Genomic DNA, 16240 nt, shown 5'->3' on the forward strand with positions numbered 1-16240 from the left:
GCGCTTGATTTGTTTGTATATCATTATACCAAATACCAGTGAAGATGAGCATCTCCAGATTTCATATGCTTTATTCAGTCATTTGTTTCGTGCAAACATTAAATGTTCATCACCGAAAATGTTGCTGACTGATTATAGCATATATTACATCTGGTGATGACAAGCTTTGTTGTTATTTTGTAACCTGTAAAGAGTAACTGTAGGAGTAAGGCACTGTACACCAATTTTCAGCACCCCAAATTTAATGAACTAAGCACATTTTGTTCTTACATTGGATGAATCATCTATTGCTAACAAACTAAATTACAAAAAGAAAATCTGAATGTACGAACCACTACAAAAGAAAACAGCTCCTTTATTCTGATTAACTATTTCATGAGTAGTATATGTAGTTAAAGTTTCAGCATATAAATTGTCTTTTAGTGCCACCTGGTGGATATCATGATGCTAACCACTATGGCATATTAGTGCATGGAAAATACTGTATCCAAATATACAACACTACAGCAAAGATTTTTCAGTTATTCAGTGGCAATGCTTGCAGATTACGAAATAATGAATTACATTATTTCAGCGTGTCTAAGAAGACAACAGGGCAGGTAAATGGCAGTTTAATACAGGTAAATGTAAGGTTAGGCACTTGGGAAGCAAGAATAAAAAGGCTACTTACAAATTAAATGGGGCAAAATGAGGTCAATCCTTGATGGAGAAGGATTTAGGAGGCTCATAGACAGCAGGCTTGGCAATAGTGCCCAAAGTCAGGCAGTAGCTTCAAAGGCAAATAAGATCTTACCGTGCATTACACAGGGGACGAAGGGGAGAATGCATTCTGATGCCACTGTATAGAGCAGCAGTAAGACAACACCTTGAATAAGGAGTACCATTTTGGGCACCACTCCATAAAAAAGACATTATGGAACTATAAAAAGGGCCATCAAATGATTAAAGGTGGTGGAAATCGGACTTATGAGGATTTGTTTACATTAGGAAAGAGGCGTCTAAGACGGGATATGATAACTATATACAAATATATTCAGAGTCATTACAAGGAGCTTTAAAAATAACTATTCATCCCAAGGGCAGTACAAAGGACATACGCTCTTCCCTTAAAATTGGAGGAAAGAAAATATCACCAACAACAAAGGAAAGGCTTCTTTACAGTAATGGCAGTAACAATGTGGAATTCATTACCCATGGAGACTGTGATGGCAAATACAATAGATATCTTCAAAAAAAGGTTGGACATCTTTTTAGAAAGGAAAGGAATGCAGGGTTATACCAAATAAGTAAACATTGGAAAGATGTTGATCCAGGGAGTAATCTGATTGCCATTATTGGAGTCAGGAAGGAATTTATTTTATGAGACATAATTGGATAATATTTAATTGGGGTTTTTGTTTGCCTTCCTCTGGATCAAGATGCAGTAATTACAAATATAAGATAAGTGTCTGTTGTCTAAGGGCTCGCCAGGGTGTCGCTGAGCGGGCGCGCACGCTCACGCTAGACACATTGCGACAATGCACGTGTCCTGCCACTCGCAAGCGCATCACGGGAGCGGTTTGCCCAATGAGGGCGAACCAGTTCCATGACGTAGAGGCATCGCCCCGAGACGCGCGCGCACCTAGCTGGCCATGAAAAGCACGGCCGAGCAGGGTGAAGCGCTTGAGCGCCAGGGCGCCTCCACCCATCCTGGACGAGGCCTAAGTTTAACATAGGTTGAACTCAATGGACATGTGTCTTTTTTCAACCTCATCTACTATGTAACAATATCATAGACATACTTTTACACACTTCAGTAAACGTAGAGAAAAAAAGTTGTTGCATCTTTATAGTTAAAAATCAGATAAAGTCACGCATGATGTAATGAACGTTTACCAGTTACTTGCGTCTATTTACAATAAAAAGGAGAATATCTCACAACGAAAAAGTATGGTGAATGTTCAGGTTCCTTACAATATATTTGACATCGTGCAGACACACACACTTGTTTTAAATGCAGTGCCAGGCTGCAAAAATATCATACAAGTTACTAAAAGTCCTAATGGTCACAACAAAGCAAACAAAAAGGACTTAGTGCTCTTTGTTTTATTTTTACTGGGTTGCTAACCTGTTTAACAGATAGTCAGTGAGAGGTTTGGGGTCTTGCCCGTGTGCATTAAATCCTATCCACATTCATCAGACAGCAGATCTTAGAAAGGTTCTCACCTTTGTAAGAAACAAACATAACAAGACCTTGTCAATGTGTTTGAAGTTGACTGGCTGTCAGTCTTTTGCAAACGATTCCGGGATGTGACGTCAAAAGACTGGAACAAATTTGCAATTAAGCCTATTAGAAGAAAAAAAAGTGTGAAATGTAAAAAAAATGTGGTCTGGAAAGCAGAGACGTGTAAAGTAGTTTAGTGGGAAACAATTCTGAGCTGAATGCTTTCAATTTCTTATGGAAGCGCGCCACCTGGTGTGGAATTGTAGAACTGCAGCTACACATTTAAGGGGGCACTTTTTATAAGACATAAAAATAATGGTGACAGAAAATTCTGTTTATTCCTTTAATGTAACTATAAAATATCCATAAATCTATAGTTCTACATACAACAAGAGTGCCGATTATTTATTTTCCACCTACATTTATTCAGGTAATTCTTAGGTATCAAGTATTTACATACATTGTGGCCCATATTAACTACGATGGCTTTGCCATAATACAACTTTCTACGCCAGAACAAACCTTTGCAGCCCACTTGAGCGAATGAGATGTAAAGTGTTTTCTGGCGCCAAGAGGTGTCATGGCATATCGCCGCTTATTATTCTGCGCTCTGGGATTTGTGGCTGCATTATAAATAAATGATAATAAATAAACACGAGTCTGTTTCTTTAATTGTCACGTGCTTATTCTGTATTTTTATTTTACAGTATGGAAGCACTCCATTACAAACATGTGTTATCTTAACATGAATAAATAAATACAACAGAAAAAGGATTAGCTGTTCTGCAGTTGCTGGCATCCCCTATGTATAGAGGGGGAAAAAAATCATTGGCTTAAACTAAACATCTCTGCTTAAGTGATCAGAGTGAAACCATTTCCCAGAAATGCAGGTGCATGACACATTGCAATGGTTAGAGATATAAATTCAATTTGGATACAAATCCACAATATCTAAGACAATGTCATGTTTTAGTGGAAGCTGCTTAGCATGTATTAACAAGTGGATCTGTACAGTATGTGCACAAACCTGTGGTGGGGCAAATCGGGGTCACTTGTCTGGCAAACTATGAAGCAGATGCTGTACTTAAACTAGCTTTATGCCCCATTAGTATTAGAATAAAATGATTGTGTGCTGCGCAAAACAGCTGGAGCTATGCAAAAAAAAAAAAATATGCAGTACCTGAAACAGAACTAACCTTGTTCTGGTGAAAGATTTTGAGGTTCCAGGTGGGTTTTGGTTGCACGGGGTTTACGTCTTTTAGATTTAACATATAGCCAACACCATCCAAATATGCCACACGTTTTTTTAAATGAAAGTATTTGATATATTTCTGCACTAAAAGAGTTGGGTAATCAGGTGCTTCCCCTGAGACTATATAGGGTTAAAAGTGTGGATTGCCATATTCGACTGACGTAGTTACATGTACTAGGCGGAGTTTCCTTGTGTTTAAAGCATTGACGTCTTCTGAGTTTCCCAGAGTCCCGACTAACCTGGACTTATTGATTTTATACTGCTTGAGGCAGGGTCTCTTCTAACACATTGCAGGCTTATCCCACCTCTTTTAACACAATTGTGATCTTGTCTGTAACTATTATATACGCCAATAATGATATCTCTACCTGTCCATGAAATGACTCTGAATTGACTATGTAACCTCTGTTCATTTACTGTAACCATGTATTGTTATCATAGCTCTGCGCCCAGAACATACTTGGAAACGAGAGGTAACTCGCAATGTATTACTTCCTGGTAAAACATGTTATAAATAAACAAATAATGCCTATCATTACCTATTACAGCTGCTCTACCATAAGACGCCTTCAGGTGAATGGCTTGCAAAGTGTCTAAAGTTGCCAGTGTCTTAGGGCAGAGCACTGCTTAGTAGTTATGGCCCTAAATACCGGTTCCACGTGGCTCTGGGCCCAAATCTAAGCATTGCAATCACTTCTGGAAGGAATTTGCAGTACTTGTGTCAATTTAATGTACAGCACAGAGCGCATGCAACTCAGCAGTTCTTACTAAAGAGCTCTTTGGTGAAGAAGTCATAAAATAAAAGGGTACATATTTGTATAAGTCATAAATCAAGAACATAAAATATGTTCTACTGCACGTGCAATATCTGTGCAGAATTTGAAGTTTCTGGCATGTTCGCTGAAAATAGTAACTCAATAATATGATGCAAGAAATGCACTATAACTTAAAAAGTCTATGTATATTGCTATGCATTCTTATTGTTATACAGGGAAACTATTAAATATACTTTTTTTTATTCAAATAAAGTGTGATTATTTTACTCGTTGAATACTTGTTGCTATTATCAAATACGCTCTGCCATAAAATTACCCTGCGCTGAAGAAGTTGAGTAAACTATCATTATTATGCACTATGGATGCCAGATCAGGTACAGTATTGGAGATGGGGTCTGCATGAAAATGTGAAGGCAGCAGGTTGCATGTACAGTATGTATAAATGAGCACTGTATGGAGCTTAGAAAGGCTCAGTGTTTAGTCTGCTTGCTACAAAACCCGTTTTTCTGTCCTCCCTCCAAGAAAGCTGAGCTAGTTTTTTTTTTTTTTTTTTTTTTTAAGTTACCAAGAAAAGAGCTGTGATTTAAAGCAAAATGAACTAGTTAATCGGGGTGCACTATATACAGGGGTTCCATATACTTGTGTAGCTGCTACTTTGCTGTGTATCTGCTCCCAATGCCATGTCAAGGAAAACTCCCCACCGGGAATGCTTCATTAACCCCTTCGGATCAGTCATTACTAACTAGTAAGTTACTAGGCTGAGATACGATTGTGAGAAATGAAGCACTGCAGCTTGTAGGAGTTGGTCTGCAGTCAGATGATTCCCAGACAGTACTTCAAGTGTACAACCCTATAGGTAATATAGCATGTGTCAACTTTTACTATTAAACCCCCAAACTATTTATTTTTTGTTTGTTACACTGTAAAAAAAAACTGTAACATAATCAGAGTACCTATTACCTGAGTACCTATTACCTCAGTAACTATTACTTGTGTATCTATTACCTAAAGTACAGGGTAAGGAAAATAATCCCTCACCCATCTCTTCACCCAGACACATTGCTAACATGTGGCCAGCAAAATAATCCTCAAGGTTTAACGTCTCTCAGATGTCCAAACAAAACGTTACTAGTTGAGGCATTATCAGTAGGGTCCCCCAAACCCCACCTCTTTCTATGTAACAACGCAAGCAAAGCAAAGGGATATGCAACAAAGTGTCAGAGTGCCACCTATAGAGTGCCTGGTTGGTTTTATGGAGAGTGATACATTGCACACACGTCTGTGAGTCTGGCTGCTGCACCAGATCTCTGGAGAAAGTCTCTGCCTGTTGCAGAGAGGAACGAGTTTTTTTGCTGCAGAGATTTCCAAGACAGCCAAGAAGTTTTCTTTCCCCCCCCCCTTTTTCCCGTGCCCCCCTCCTCCTCCTCTCCCCCCTCCCCTCCTTCCCGTCCCTATGATTGATTATTCTGGCTGGGCTCCAGCAGGAGGAAGGGTTTGTTCCTCCTCGGACTACGCACGAGATGAGATCACACACACTTCAAAAGCCCGGGGGGAGGGTTTTACAGGAACCAAATCCCATAAATTTCCGCACGGGGTGTCCGGCTCCGGCAGAAATCCCCAAGTCATGCTGGGATCTGTACTGAGCTCTGCATAGGGTGAGCTGCGAGGGGAAAGTCCTGTGCCCACCTGCAACTTCCAGCAAGATACTGGGGAAAGGAGGGAGATCCATTGCTGGAGGCTGTTAAAAGTTGTACAATCTGCATCCTGCACAACTACTATATATATAACTGGCAGAACTATCTGCTGCATCCAACACATTTGCAGATCTACACTCAGCAGCTTGATGAACGTTGTCCCCTCCTGAGAAGCTGCCTCTTGTCCCTGAGAAGCTGCCTCTTGTCCCTGAGAAGCTGCCTCTTGTCCCTGAGAAGCTGCATCTTGTCCCTGGGACAGCTCCTCTTGGGTCTTCCCACTGACCCCTCTGTGCGCTCCTGCATTGCAAAGACCTTGTGAGGAAGATGAGCTGCTGTGTGGGGTACCTGCTGCCCTGTGCAGCGGCCCTGCTGTGTGCCCTGTCTGCCCTTTGCAGCGTGATGGAGGAGGAACTGGTGGTTCCCGTGAGGCTGGCAGCGGGTGCTGCCCAGGGCACCTCTGGGACGGGAGAGGTAGTGTACCGCCTGGACACGTTTGGAGAGCGGCTGACCCTGGAGCTGGAGCCTGACTCCAGCTTCCTCGCCCCGGACTTCAGCCTGCAGTATGTGGGTAACCCTAAGACACATGGAGGAGAAGCAGCAGCAGCAGCAGAACCCGCACACCCCAGCAATCTGGCCACATGCTTCTACTCTGGCACTGTCAATGGGGAGCCCTCTTCCAGCGCCGCCCTGAGTCTCTGCGGTGGCATCCGGGGTGCCTTCTACCACCGTGGGGAAGAGTACTCCATCCAGCCCAGCAACCACACCCTGACCGTGGCGGAGTCCGGCTCCTCCAGCCCGCTGGTGCTCCACCTGATCCGCAAACGCAGTCGTGCCAAGGCCAAGTGTGGGGTGACTGAGCCATCCCTTCAGCAGATGCTGCCAAGCGAGCCGCGCTCGGAGAAGACAATGACACCACCAGGTATGTCATGTGTGTCACCATTGGCACTGTGGTTGGGTGACCCATTGAGTGCGCTGCATGCTCCAGCAAATGCTGAGATGTACCTGCTGCCGGTAGTATAAACTGTACAGTGTAAGTGAGGTGTTGCTAGATGATGATAAGAAGTCGTTTTTGATTCAGCCGCCTAAATGGTATCCAAGCTTTTAATAAGCCGAGATGGTGAGAGTGTAGGGCTATCAATACAAAGTGAGTCTAAATACAAAATCACCGGCTGCTTACTTATGCATTTAATTTTTACTTGCAGAATACAGTACTGTGCAGTGTAGAACAACACCGTTCACAATTCGTTCTGGGCATTCAAATGAATTGGCACCCTGTTAATCTGGGCAATTCCATGTAAAATGAATGGGATCTATTGAGGCCAGTGCTTGTAGAACTGGGCATTGTGATCTGCCTCCTGAACTGGTTATTTTCCACTTCACAGGGCAGGGTCCTGTAACCCAGCCTCCTGCAACTTCATTAGCAGCACAGCCCTGGTCTTCTAAACTGTACAGTATGTAGCTTTAGTACAGTTGAAGGGCAGCTGGAGTTTATCATAGTGGATATAATATCCCTTCATAGGGCTAGATTGGTATAACAAATGCATGCAGTTCAGTAGGAGTGTAAGCACTACGCAGCACAGAACAGGTTAAACAATTCAGGGTTAGAAATGATATCATTGCAAAAAATGGCATGTCTGAACTTGCACGGTTCCACTTTGTTTTGTTAAAGGAATTACTTTGGTTCTCTAGTGCACACATATAATACAATAAACTTGTTAAACATAATTTTCCATTCATAAAAAGGGGCAGTATCGGGATAACAAAATAAACATGCCTATGTAAGCCTCGGGGTGTATGCTGCCTAGTTTTTCTTATATCAGAATATTAATATACTTTCTACTTTTCTAGGCATGCAAGCATAAATCATATTTAATATTTATCGTTGGGTTGCAAATAAGTTACTCCTAGTGCTGCTTCTAATGGTGAAAGTGTTAATGGAGTGGCTGAATGTCAGTACAAGGGTATAGTGTCTTGGAAAGGTACTGCGGTTTCAGGGTCAGAGATGCAGTCGATCATTTGGCAGGCGTCACAAGTGCTGCACTGTGATTACACGTGGAAGCCAATGATCTAATATCTACTCCTTTAATGCAACAAAGATGGAAGGTGACTCATATCTGCTCAAGCATGCCAAAGATGACTTATGAATTTACTGTAGCAAAGGTGATTCGTTTTGTAACTTATTAAAAATTTGATTCGCTTTCTAAATGTTAAAGTGGAAAAAGAGATAAGCTTAACACAGATATGCTTAGGGTATGTAAAATGTTACTGCTATGAACATTGTAATGGTTACAACTATAAAATAGTTCATGAACACTTCATAAACTTCTTTCATTGTGAAATTGAAATATTTACTGTGTAAAATGCATGTGCTTATTTTCTTGTCTTTTTTGCACAGGTTCAGGAAACACAAGGAAAAAGAGATTTGTTTCCAGTCCACGTTATGTGGAAACCATGCTTGTAGCAGATCAGTCTATGGCTGAATTCCATGGAAGCAGCTTGAAGCATTACCTTCTTACTCTAATGTCTGTAGCTGCCAAGTTATACAAGCATCCCAGCATCCGAAATTCAATCAGTCTAGTGGTCGTAAAGATTCTCGTCATCTACGATGAACAGAAAGGGCCTGATGTGTCTTCCAATGCTGCCCTGACATTGAGGAACTTTTGCAGTTGGCAAAAGCAGCACAATCCCCCCAGTGACCGGCATGCAGAACATTATGACACTGCAATCCTTTTTACAAGACAGGTAAGAGAACAAGGCTTTGGACCAGTCAATCTTATCTTCGGTTAATTCCTTAGGTAAGCTGACAAGCTTTAGTCTGATGTAGACCAAAGTATTTGCCAGTAATAAAATTATCTCAATTATGCTTAAATAAATTAGTCCAATTTCAGAGAAAATTATGTATTATCCAAGGATACAAATATGTATATGCTTTTTATAAATCAGGGCCGCAGCCAAAGTCAAATGCTCCCTGCCAAAGTTTTGTCCTTGATCTAATTAATAATGAAACATACTTTTTTTTTTAAAGGATCTTTGTGGAGCCCAGACATGTGATACCCTTGGAATGGCTGATGTCGGAACAATCTGTGACCCAAACCGCAGTTGCTCTATCATTGAGGATGATGGCTTGCAAGCAGCCTTTACAACGGCCCATGAATTAGGTATGACAACTATACACAATATAATTCCGGAGTCCGGTGTCTGTGTTAAGGCTGGCATATAAATAATACCCTAAAGTAAACTTCTCAGGAAGGAGAAAGCCGCATTTAATGTTTGTTTAGAGACACCAGATGGATAGGTTCAGGGTTTTATGTTTTGACTGCAGCTGTGACCATCTTTATTATATTAGCACACAGGACATAGTAAAGTATTTATTTTTCAGTGGGGACCTATTATGATGAGGAAATACTTGTGCACTTGGTATCCTTGAAATATTTGAAGTTGGTAGACTCCACTAAACTGACGATTTTTTAGCCTCAGAGAGCAATGTCGAGTTCTGTTATGTAAATGTAAAACCGTTCTACCGTACAATGCACACAAGAAATGAATTCCCCTTTTTGAAAAGAAGCTGGCTTTATGGTGTTTTAAAATCTAATGCAAATGCAAATATTTTAGGTCACGTGTTTAATATGCCCCATGATGAAGCAAAACAGTGCTCCAGCTACAATGTTGCAAATCAAGATTCTCACATGATGGCATCAATGCTTTCTAACTTGGATCGATATGAACCTTGGTCTCCCTGCAGTGCAAATATGATTACATCTTTTTTGGACAATGGCCATGGTAAGGATAAAGGCATGCTAAAGTGGGATTTTTTTTGTAACATGATTGGGGTTGGAATGCATACTGTAATTTTTTTCGTGAAACATATAGCAAATAAGATATACTTTTGCGAACGCCCCAAACATGCGTTTATTGGTCTGTGTAAATGTATCTTTCCATAGCAATGTGAAATGAAGTGGGCATATAGTCAACTAGCACATGGAATATAACTAACTGGCTGTTGGAGCAATGCATGCAATGTTCTTAGTGCTAATTGTTCCCAAACATGTTGTTTTCTCAGGAGAGTGCTTATTGGACAAGCCCCACAGACCCATCCAGCTCCCCTCTGATCTCCCTGGAACTGTATACGATGCCAATAAACAGTGCCAATTTACATTTGGAGACGAGTCCAGACATTGTCCAGATGCCGCCAGCACGTGTACGACCTTGTGGTGCACTGGTATCTCTGGAGGACTGCTTGTGTGCCAAACTAAACACTTCCCTTGGGCAGATGGAACCAGTTGTGGAGAAGGGAAATGGTGCATAAATGGGAAATGCATGGACCAGACTGACAAGAAATATTATGAGGTATGAGTTTCTCCCTCAATTTTTTTTATTTGTTATTATTAATTATATCTTGGAGTAATATAGATTTTTTTTAGATTACTTAATATAGTCATTACTGTGCAAGAATCTAGATGTTCATTCAAAGACAAGTGTGTAGTAGCAAAGCTAAAGAGCTTGCAGCTGCAAAGAGGTAAAAAATGTACGGCTGTTGCATAAGCACGAGCATGCCTTGTTTATGACCAAAGCACATTTTCAGAGATAACTAGCAGCGGAAAACTGCTTTGCCTCATGAATGCATGGTAATCATTACCCAACTTTCTTTGTTTAACTGGAACTCTCGTTTGCTCCTATGTCATTGACAATTTCTAAACCTTTAGCAATTCATTTAATTTATATTATCTTCCTATTGCAATTTGTAGACTCCTGTACATGGAAGCTGGGGTTTCTGGGGCCCATGGGGAGAATGCTCAAGAACCTGTGGTGGAGGTGTCCAATATTCTCTACGGGAGTGTGACAACCCAGTCCCAAGGAATGGAGGGAAATATTGTGAAGGCAAGCGAGTGCAGTATCGGTCATGCAGCATTGTGGACTGCCCTGACAATAATGGTGAGTGGCATTTGAATGACACATTTGAGAAATCTCCATTAAAAAAGATTGCCGTGGTCAATATTCTAATCTCTCGTGTGGTATCCATAGGAAAAACTTTCAGAGAAGAGCAGTGTGAAGCACACAATGATTTCTCCAAGTCTCCATTTGGCAGTGGACCAGCAGTAGAATGGACACCTAAGTTTGCAGGAGTCTCCCCAAAAGACCGTTGCAAGCTTGTGTGCCGTGCTAAAGGCACCGGCTATTTCTTTGTTTTGAATCCTAAGGTAAATTTGAATAAAATGTCCATCATCCTATTGCACTATGCTCCTTCCTCGCCTTGTCAAAGCTAGAATAGTTTGAAAGGAAAACATAATGTAGACAAATGGTAGAAATTTCAGCAGTAGGGTCAAATTGTGGCATTGAAATGAAGTATATTTTTTATTAAAATGAATGTAATACTTAGATTTTTTAGCATTTAAGGTTACATTTCTGTGAAGACATTTTAACCTATAGGTTGCAAACTAGTAGTTTATACCTAACTGTAGTTAAACAGCTACTAATAGTTGATTATTATATATTTTTAACGATGCCTGTACAGCGACCTTGGTGTTAATGAGTAATCTAGCCCTTTATAGTGTTGACTTCATAGATATCCATACATACAAAAATGACAACTTTCTAGGATCTTTCATGTCATGTTGAAGCAAAGCATCTGCAACATACACTCACTCTCAGCAACTTTAGCCATGTCATGTGATCTCCATGTGTATTAAATAACAAAGACGCTTTAGTACAATATACATACCAGATACTCATTATGCCTGTTATTAATCTACTATGTTTAGAGCTGAAGATCATTTAAAAGGTACATATGTATCAAATATATGTATATATTTTTTTTTTTTTAAAGAAAGTTAAGAAAACAATTGAAGCTAGATAATTGTTCAGCTCAATATGATTTCTGAATATATCATACGCATTATTTTTCATGGTCGTTTCATGGTTGTATCTCCAGGTAGTTGATGGTACCTCATGTAGCCCTGATTCCACTTCTGTCTGCATCCAAGGACAGTGTGTAAAAGCTGGATGTGACCGTATCATTGGTTCCAGCAAGAAGTTTGACAAGTGTGGGGTTTGTGGTGGGAATGGATCCACTTGCAAGAAAGTTTCTGGCACCTTTCTTGTGGCACGGTATGTTAAATATATGTTGGATATAAGTTTTCATTGTTGTATTTGTATGTGTACAGCGGCCACTGCCGGTTGTAGACTGTTTGCCTTGAGAATTCTACACTAAAACCAGTCCAATGCTGTGAGATTTCTGCAGCCACACTAATGGCCCATCGGATTAACACAGCAGGGGTCCCTACATTAGAATGGGACTCACACTGTGAATCCTACTGGGCCGCGAGTCCCATTCAAACACAGAGACCCCAGCTGTGATAACCCGATGGGCCATTACAGCCTTCTGTGGACCATCTGACGAGTTACTGCGAGATGGTCACAGATTTTCCTTGCCAAGTGGTCTAAAATCGGCAGTTGCATCTGTATTTCGCTTAATTTAAAAAAATACATATATTTTTCCACATCGTACAGTTTTTAAGCATTTCCAGGTGAAGTCAGTGCCACACTGGTTTAGGGTTTTTAAATATCTTGTAAAATCAAGGAACATTAATCAATCCAATATGCAATCATTACTGTTTGGTGCGAGCTTGCAAACAAACAATTTAGTTCATGCTTCAACTACGTTTAGACACCAAATATTTTTTAAAGAGATTTCAGAAGTAAAATTAAATCAATCAAAAAGACCTTACAAATGGTGAGTGCCCAGCAAAACTCTAGGAGTGTGTCCAAGTTTACATTTTAACTGATTTAAAGGACTAAAGTTCAATGAATCGGTTACCAATTAAATGTTTCATTACCTTTCTTAATATGTAGACCTTTAAATAGCAAACACTAAGGATACCACTTTTAAGTATGTGTGTATGCATATAATACAATTCTATTCCTCTATAAGGCTGTTACTCTATGTGTTGACTGAATTAAAATGTTTGATTTTCATTGAAACCCGCAGTTATAACTTTTGTTATGGATTTAGTGAGAATGTTTTAAGTGGGGTTTTAAGACGTTCTGTTTTTTTCTTCTTTGTAGACCTGGATATCATGATGTTGTTACAATTCCTGTGGGTGCAACTAACATTGAAGTTAAGCAACGTAATAACAGGGGTTCGAGGCATGATGGCAGTTTCCTGGCTATCAAAGCAACTGACGGCAATTATATTCTCAATGGTGATTATACTTTGTCAACTTTGGAACAAGACATCACCCATAATGGCAACATATTGAGGTACAGCGGCTCTTCAGCTACATTAGAAAGGATTCGTAGCTTTAGTCCACTGAAGGAACCTATAACCATCCAGGTCCTTACTGTGGGGGATTCACATCGACTAAAAATAAAATACATCTATTTTGTGAAGAAGCCAGCCCAGCCAGAGAAGCCTTCTAATAAAAAGAAAGAATCTTTCAATGCAATAAGAGAGACAATCCTGTCAGAATGGGTTATTGAAGAGTGGGGAGAATGTTCCAAGACATGTGGATTGGGCTGGCAGAGAAGATCAGTAGAATGCAAAGATATCAATAGTCAGCCTTCAACAGACTGTGCTAACGAGCTCAAGCCAGATGACATCCGACCATGTGCAGACACTCCGTGCCCTCAGTGGCAGCTGGGAGATTGGTCCTCTTGCTCTAAGACATGTGGGAAGGGTTTCAAAAAGAGACTTTTAAGGTGTATCTCTTATGATGGCAGTATTTTGCCCCAGGAAAACTGTGATACTCTAAAAAAACCTAAACACTTGATAGACTTTTGTACTGTTTCCAACTGTAGTTAGACAACATCCATCTGAGAAAACGATTGGGTTCTTTTTTTCAGTAAAAGAAATGCGCAGCATGAAGCAGGTCAGAGGTAGCAAGTGTATGTCACACGGATAGACCTGGGGACGATGAGTTATTGAAAAAGAATACTGCAAATAGCTGCTGGTGTCGCATCATACAGTTTAATAACAATTGTACATTTGAAAGAATGGCAAATTAGTGTCACTAAATCCTTCATGTTTAGCATCCCTGCGGCATTATAAGTTCCTTCCTTAGAAGTCTGTTACAAGTTTAAAGAAAGAAAAGCTAAGAAGATAAAACATTTAGTGGCCAGATTAGGTATTAACAATACACTTCAGGCATTTCTTGCAGAAGAAGCACAGTATTGTGAAGATTTCCAACTAAAAGGGGCAGACAGTTGTCTATTTGTTTGAACTTGTTTTTGGTCAGGGTTAACCTACCTCAGTTTGGAAGGACAAAAACAGGAGTAGAAAAGGAGCTTCAACGTAGCTATTTATGGCTGCTATGGTATCACAGTATATTTTTATAGAAAAATGAAGCCATATTCTTATTCATACGTGTTGGGCAGACTAGGTGGACAAATTATTCTTTATATGATGATATCCTAAAGGAAAATCAAATGTATGACTGCTTTTTGATATATTCCCTCAGAGGAAGCTGGTAACAGCAGCCAGACCTGATTATGTTGCCTTCAGGACTCCCAAACAAACCTTCACCTGGTTGTACATTGTCCTCACAAAGGCTTTGCACAATTCTCAGGTAGCCATTAACACAGCCAAGGGCAAATATATAACTACATGTAGGCCAGTATTGCGCATGAGATATGATTCTGTGTGTATAGAGATATCAACATTTCAAAAATGATTCCCTATGAAAAATATTGCATATTCAATGTTTAAATGCAATATGAAAATTAAAGTGGTAAGCAGTTCTGTGGTATAGCAGGTCCATTCACAGCTGTTTACCAACAACCATAGGCCACATGTCTATGCCAGTTTATAGAGAATATGGCTTTTATATGTATATAGTAAATATACTTTATAAGTATTTGCTTTCTTCCCTTCTGTGAAGGAGCACGGATTGTCCTGAATACATATAATGAACCTATTTATTTTTGTACATCCTGTCTGATTATATTTTAAGTTATCGCTTTTTTTGAAAAGTGCATATAACAAGATTAGAGTATTTATGCAGTATATGTTACTAGAAATAATAAAAGAACACAATGAAATTTTTAAACTGTCTTGTTTCTTTCTTGTCTTTGCATTACAAAGTAGATGTCCAAGCAAACAATGCTGTATACTAAACAATACACTTTATGAGTTTGCATACCAAAACCAAGTATGAGGCATGTTTAACTTGTTGATGCTCTTTACTTTGGCAAATGGAGCTCAATGAGGGTTCTTCAAAGAAGTGGGAACGGTGTCAGTTCTTTGAATCAAGGCCAAATAACTTTGATCTGCATGAAACATCTGTAACAGCTGGTGTTTAGTTCCATGCAATTAACATGTAAAAAATGAGCATTTACTACCTAATGGAAACATGAAACGAGGAATGTTACTTCGGATTGGACAGTAAAAAACTAATGTGATGCACTCTTGGTTCAGAAATTTACTGTAGGAGTACTATAACTCAGCTAGGCACTGTTGTCATATTCTTAACTATACTGTAACACACAACAGAACATCTGCAAGGAAGACGTCTCGAAAGCTTGTTAAATGTTAACAAACCTGCAATTAACTGTCTTCTACTACAGCAGCGATGGCTAAATGCACTTTTTTTTGAATGACATAGATCCATATCTTTTGAAGAGACTTAAGTTTAATCTATTAGTTGCGAGAAGAGCCTGGTTTCATAATTTCCTGAGCTTCTGAATGCTTTCACCATTAAACTCTTTAAATCTGCTTTTGCCTCCGTATGAAAGTTCCAGACTCTATCCATGAGGTAGATGTCATATGTCCCAGTAACCACAGAGAGCTAAAGATACTTTTTGAATCATCAGTTTCACTAACAATTAATATTTTTCACTTAAACAATGATGTGCAAAGGATCAGATCTCATCATCTCTTCACACTGGAAATTGAGCGCAACTTTGGCAAAACAAACATATAACGTGGCATGTTCATTAAGTCAAAATTGATACTTTGCCAATGTAAAATGCAATCCATTGTGGAAACAGTTCTGTAAAGCGGCCAAATGAAAAGAGAAGTGCTGTGTGTCGGTAGTGAACAGTGGAAACGAATCACAGAAGCTAACTCTGGTTATTATTTTTAGTTTAAAGTAGCAATCCAGCTGAAAATTGCAATTTCTCTTAACAGGATAGGAACCTGGGAATCCCTGGAGCTGAACCACATTATTTTCAGCTCTGGGGACCCCCGAGGTACTTATGGGTGACTTTGCGGATTCTTATTCGCTCGCAAGATTCGCAAGGTTTGAAAGGCCATTTTGATTCCCCCGGGAGTGGCAGAGACACCAATATCTTCACTGGTAAGTGTCTCGGGAATCAGGAGGGT

The 16240-nt window shown here is 39.9% G+C and overlaps 1 protein-coding gene across 1 annotated transcript; it reads left to right on the forward strand.

Moving 5' to 3' along the window:
- The first annotated feature begins 5801 nt into the window (after positions 1-5801).
- ADAMTS1 (ADAM metallopeptidase with thrombospondin type 1 motif 1) lies at positions 5802-14966 on the forward strand. Its single transcript, XM_075593931.1, has 9 exons — positions 5802-6844; positions 8321-8667; positions 8951-9083; positions 9538-9705; positions 9986-10272; positions 10671-10857; positions 10948-11123; positions 11855-12030; positions 12988-14966. Exons 1-9 carry the CDS (start codon positions 6250-6252, stop codon positions 13721-13723), a joined length of 2805 nt encoding a protein of 934 aa, XP_075450046.1. The 5' UTR covers positions 5802-6249; the 3' UTR covers positions 13724-14966.
- The last annotated feature ends 1274 nt before the right edge of the window (positions 14967-16240 follow it).

This window comes from Ascaphus truei, chromosome 3 (genome assembly GCF_040206685.1).
Source record: "Ascaphus truei isolate aAscTru1 chromosome 3, aAscTru1.hap1, whole genome shotgun sequence".
NCBI lineage: Eukaryota > Metazoa > Chordata > Amphibia > Anura > Ascaphidae > Ascaphus > Ascaphus truei.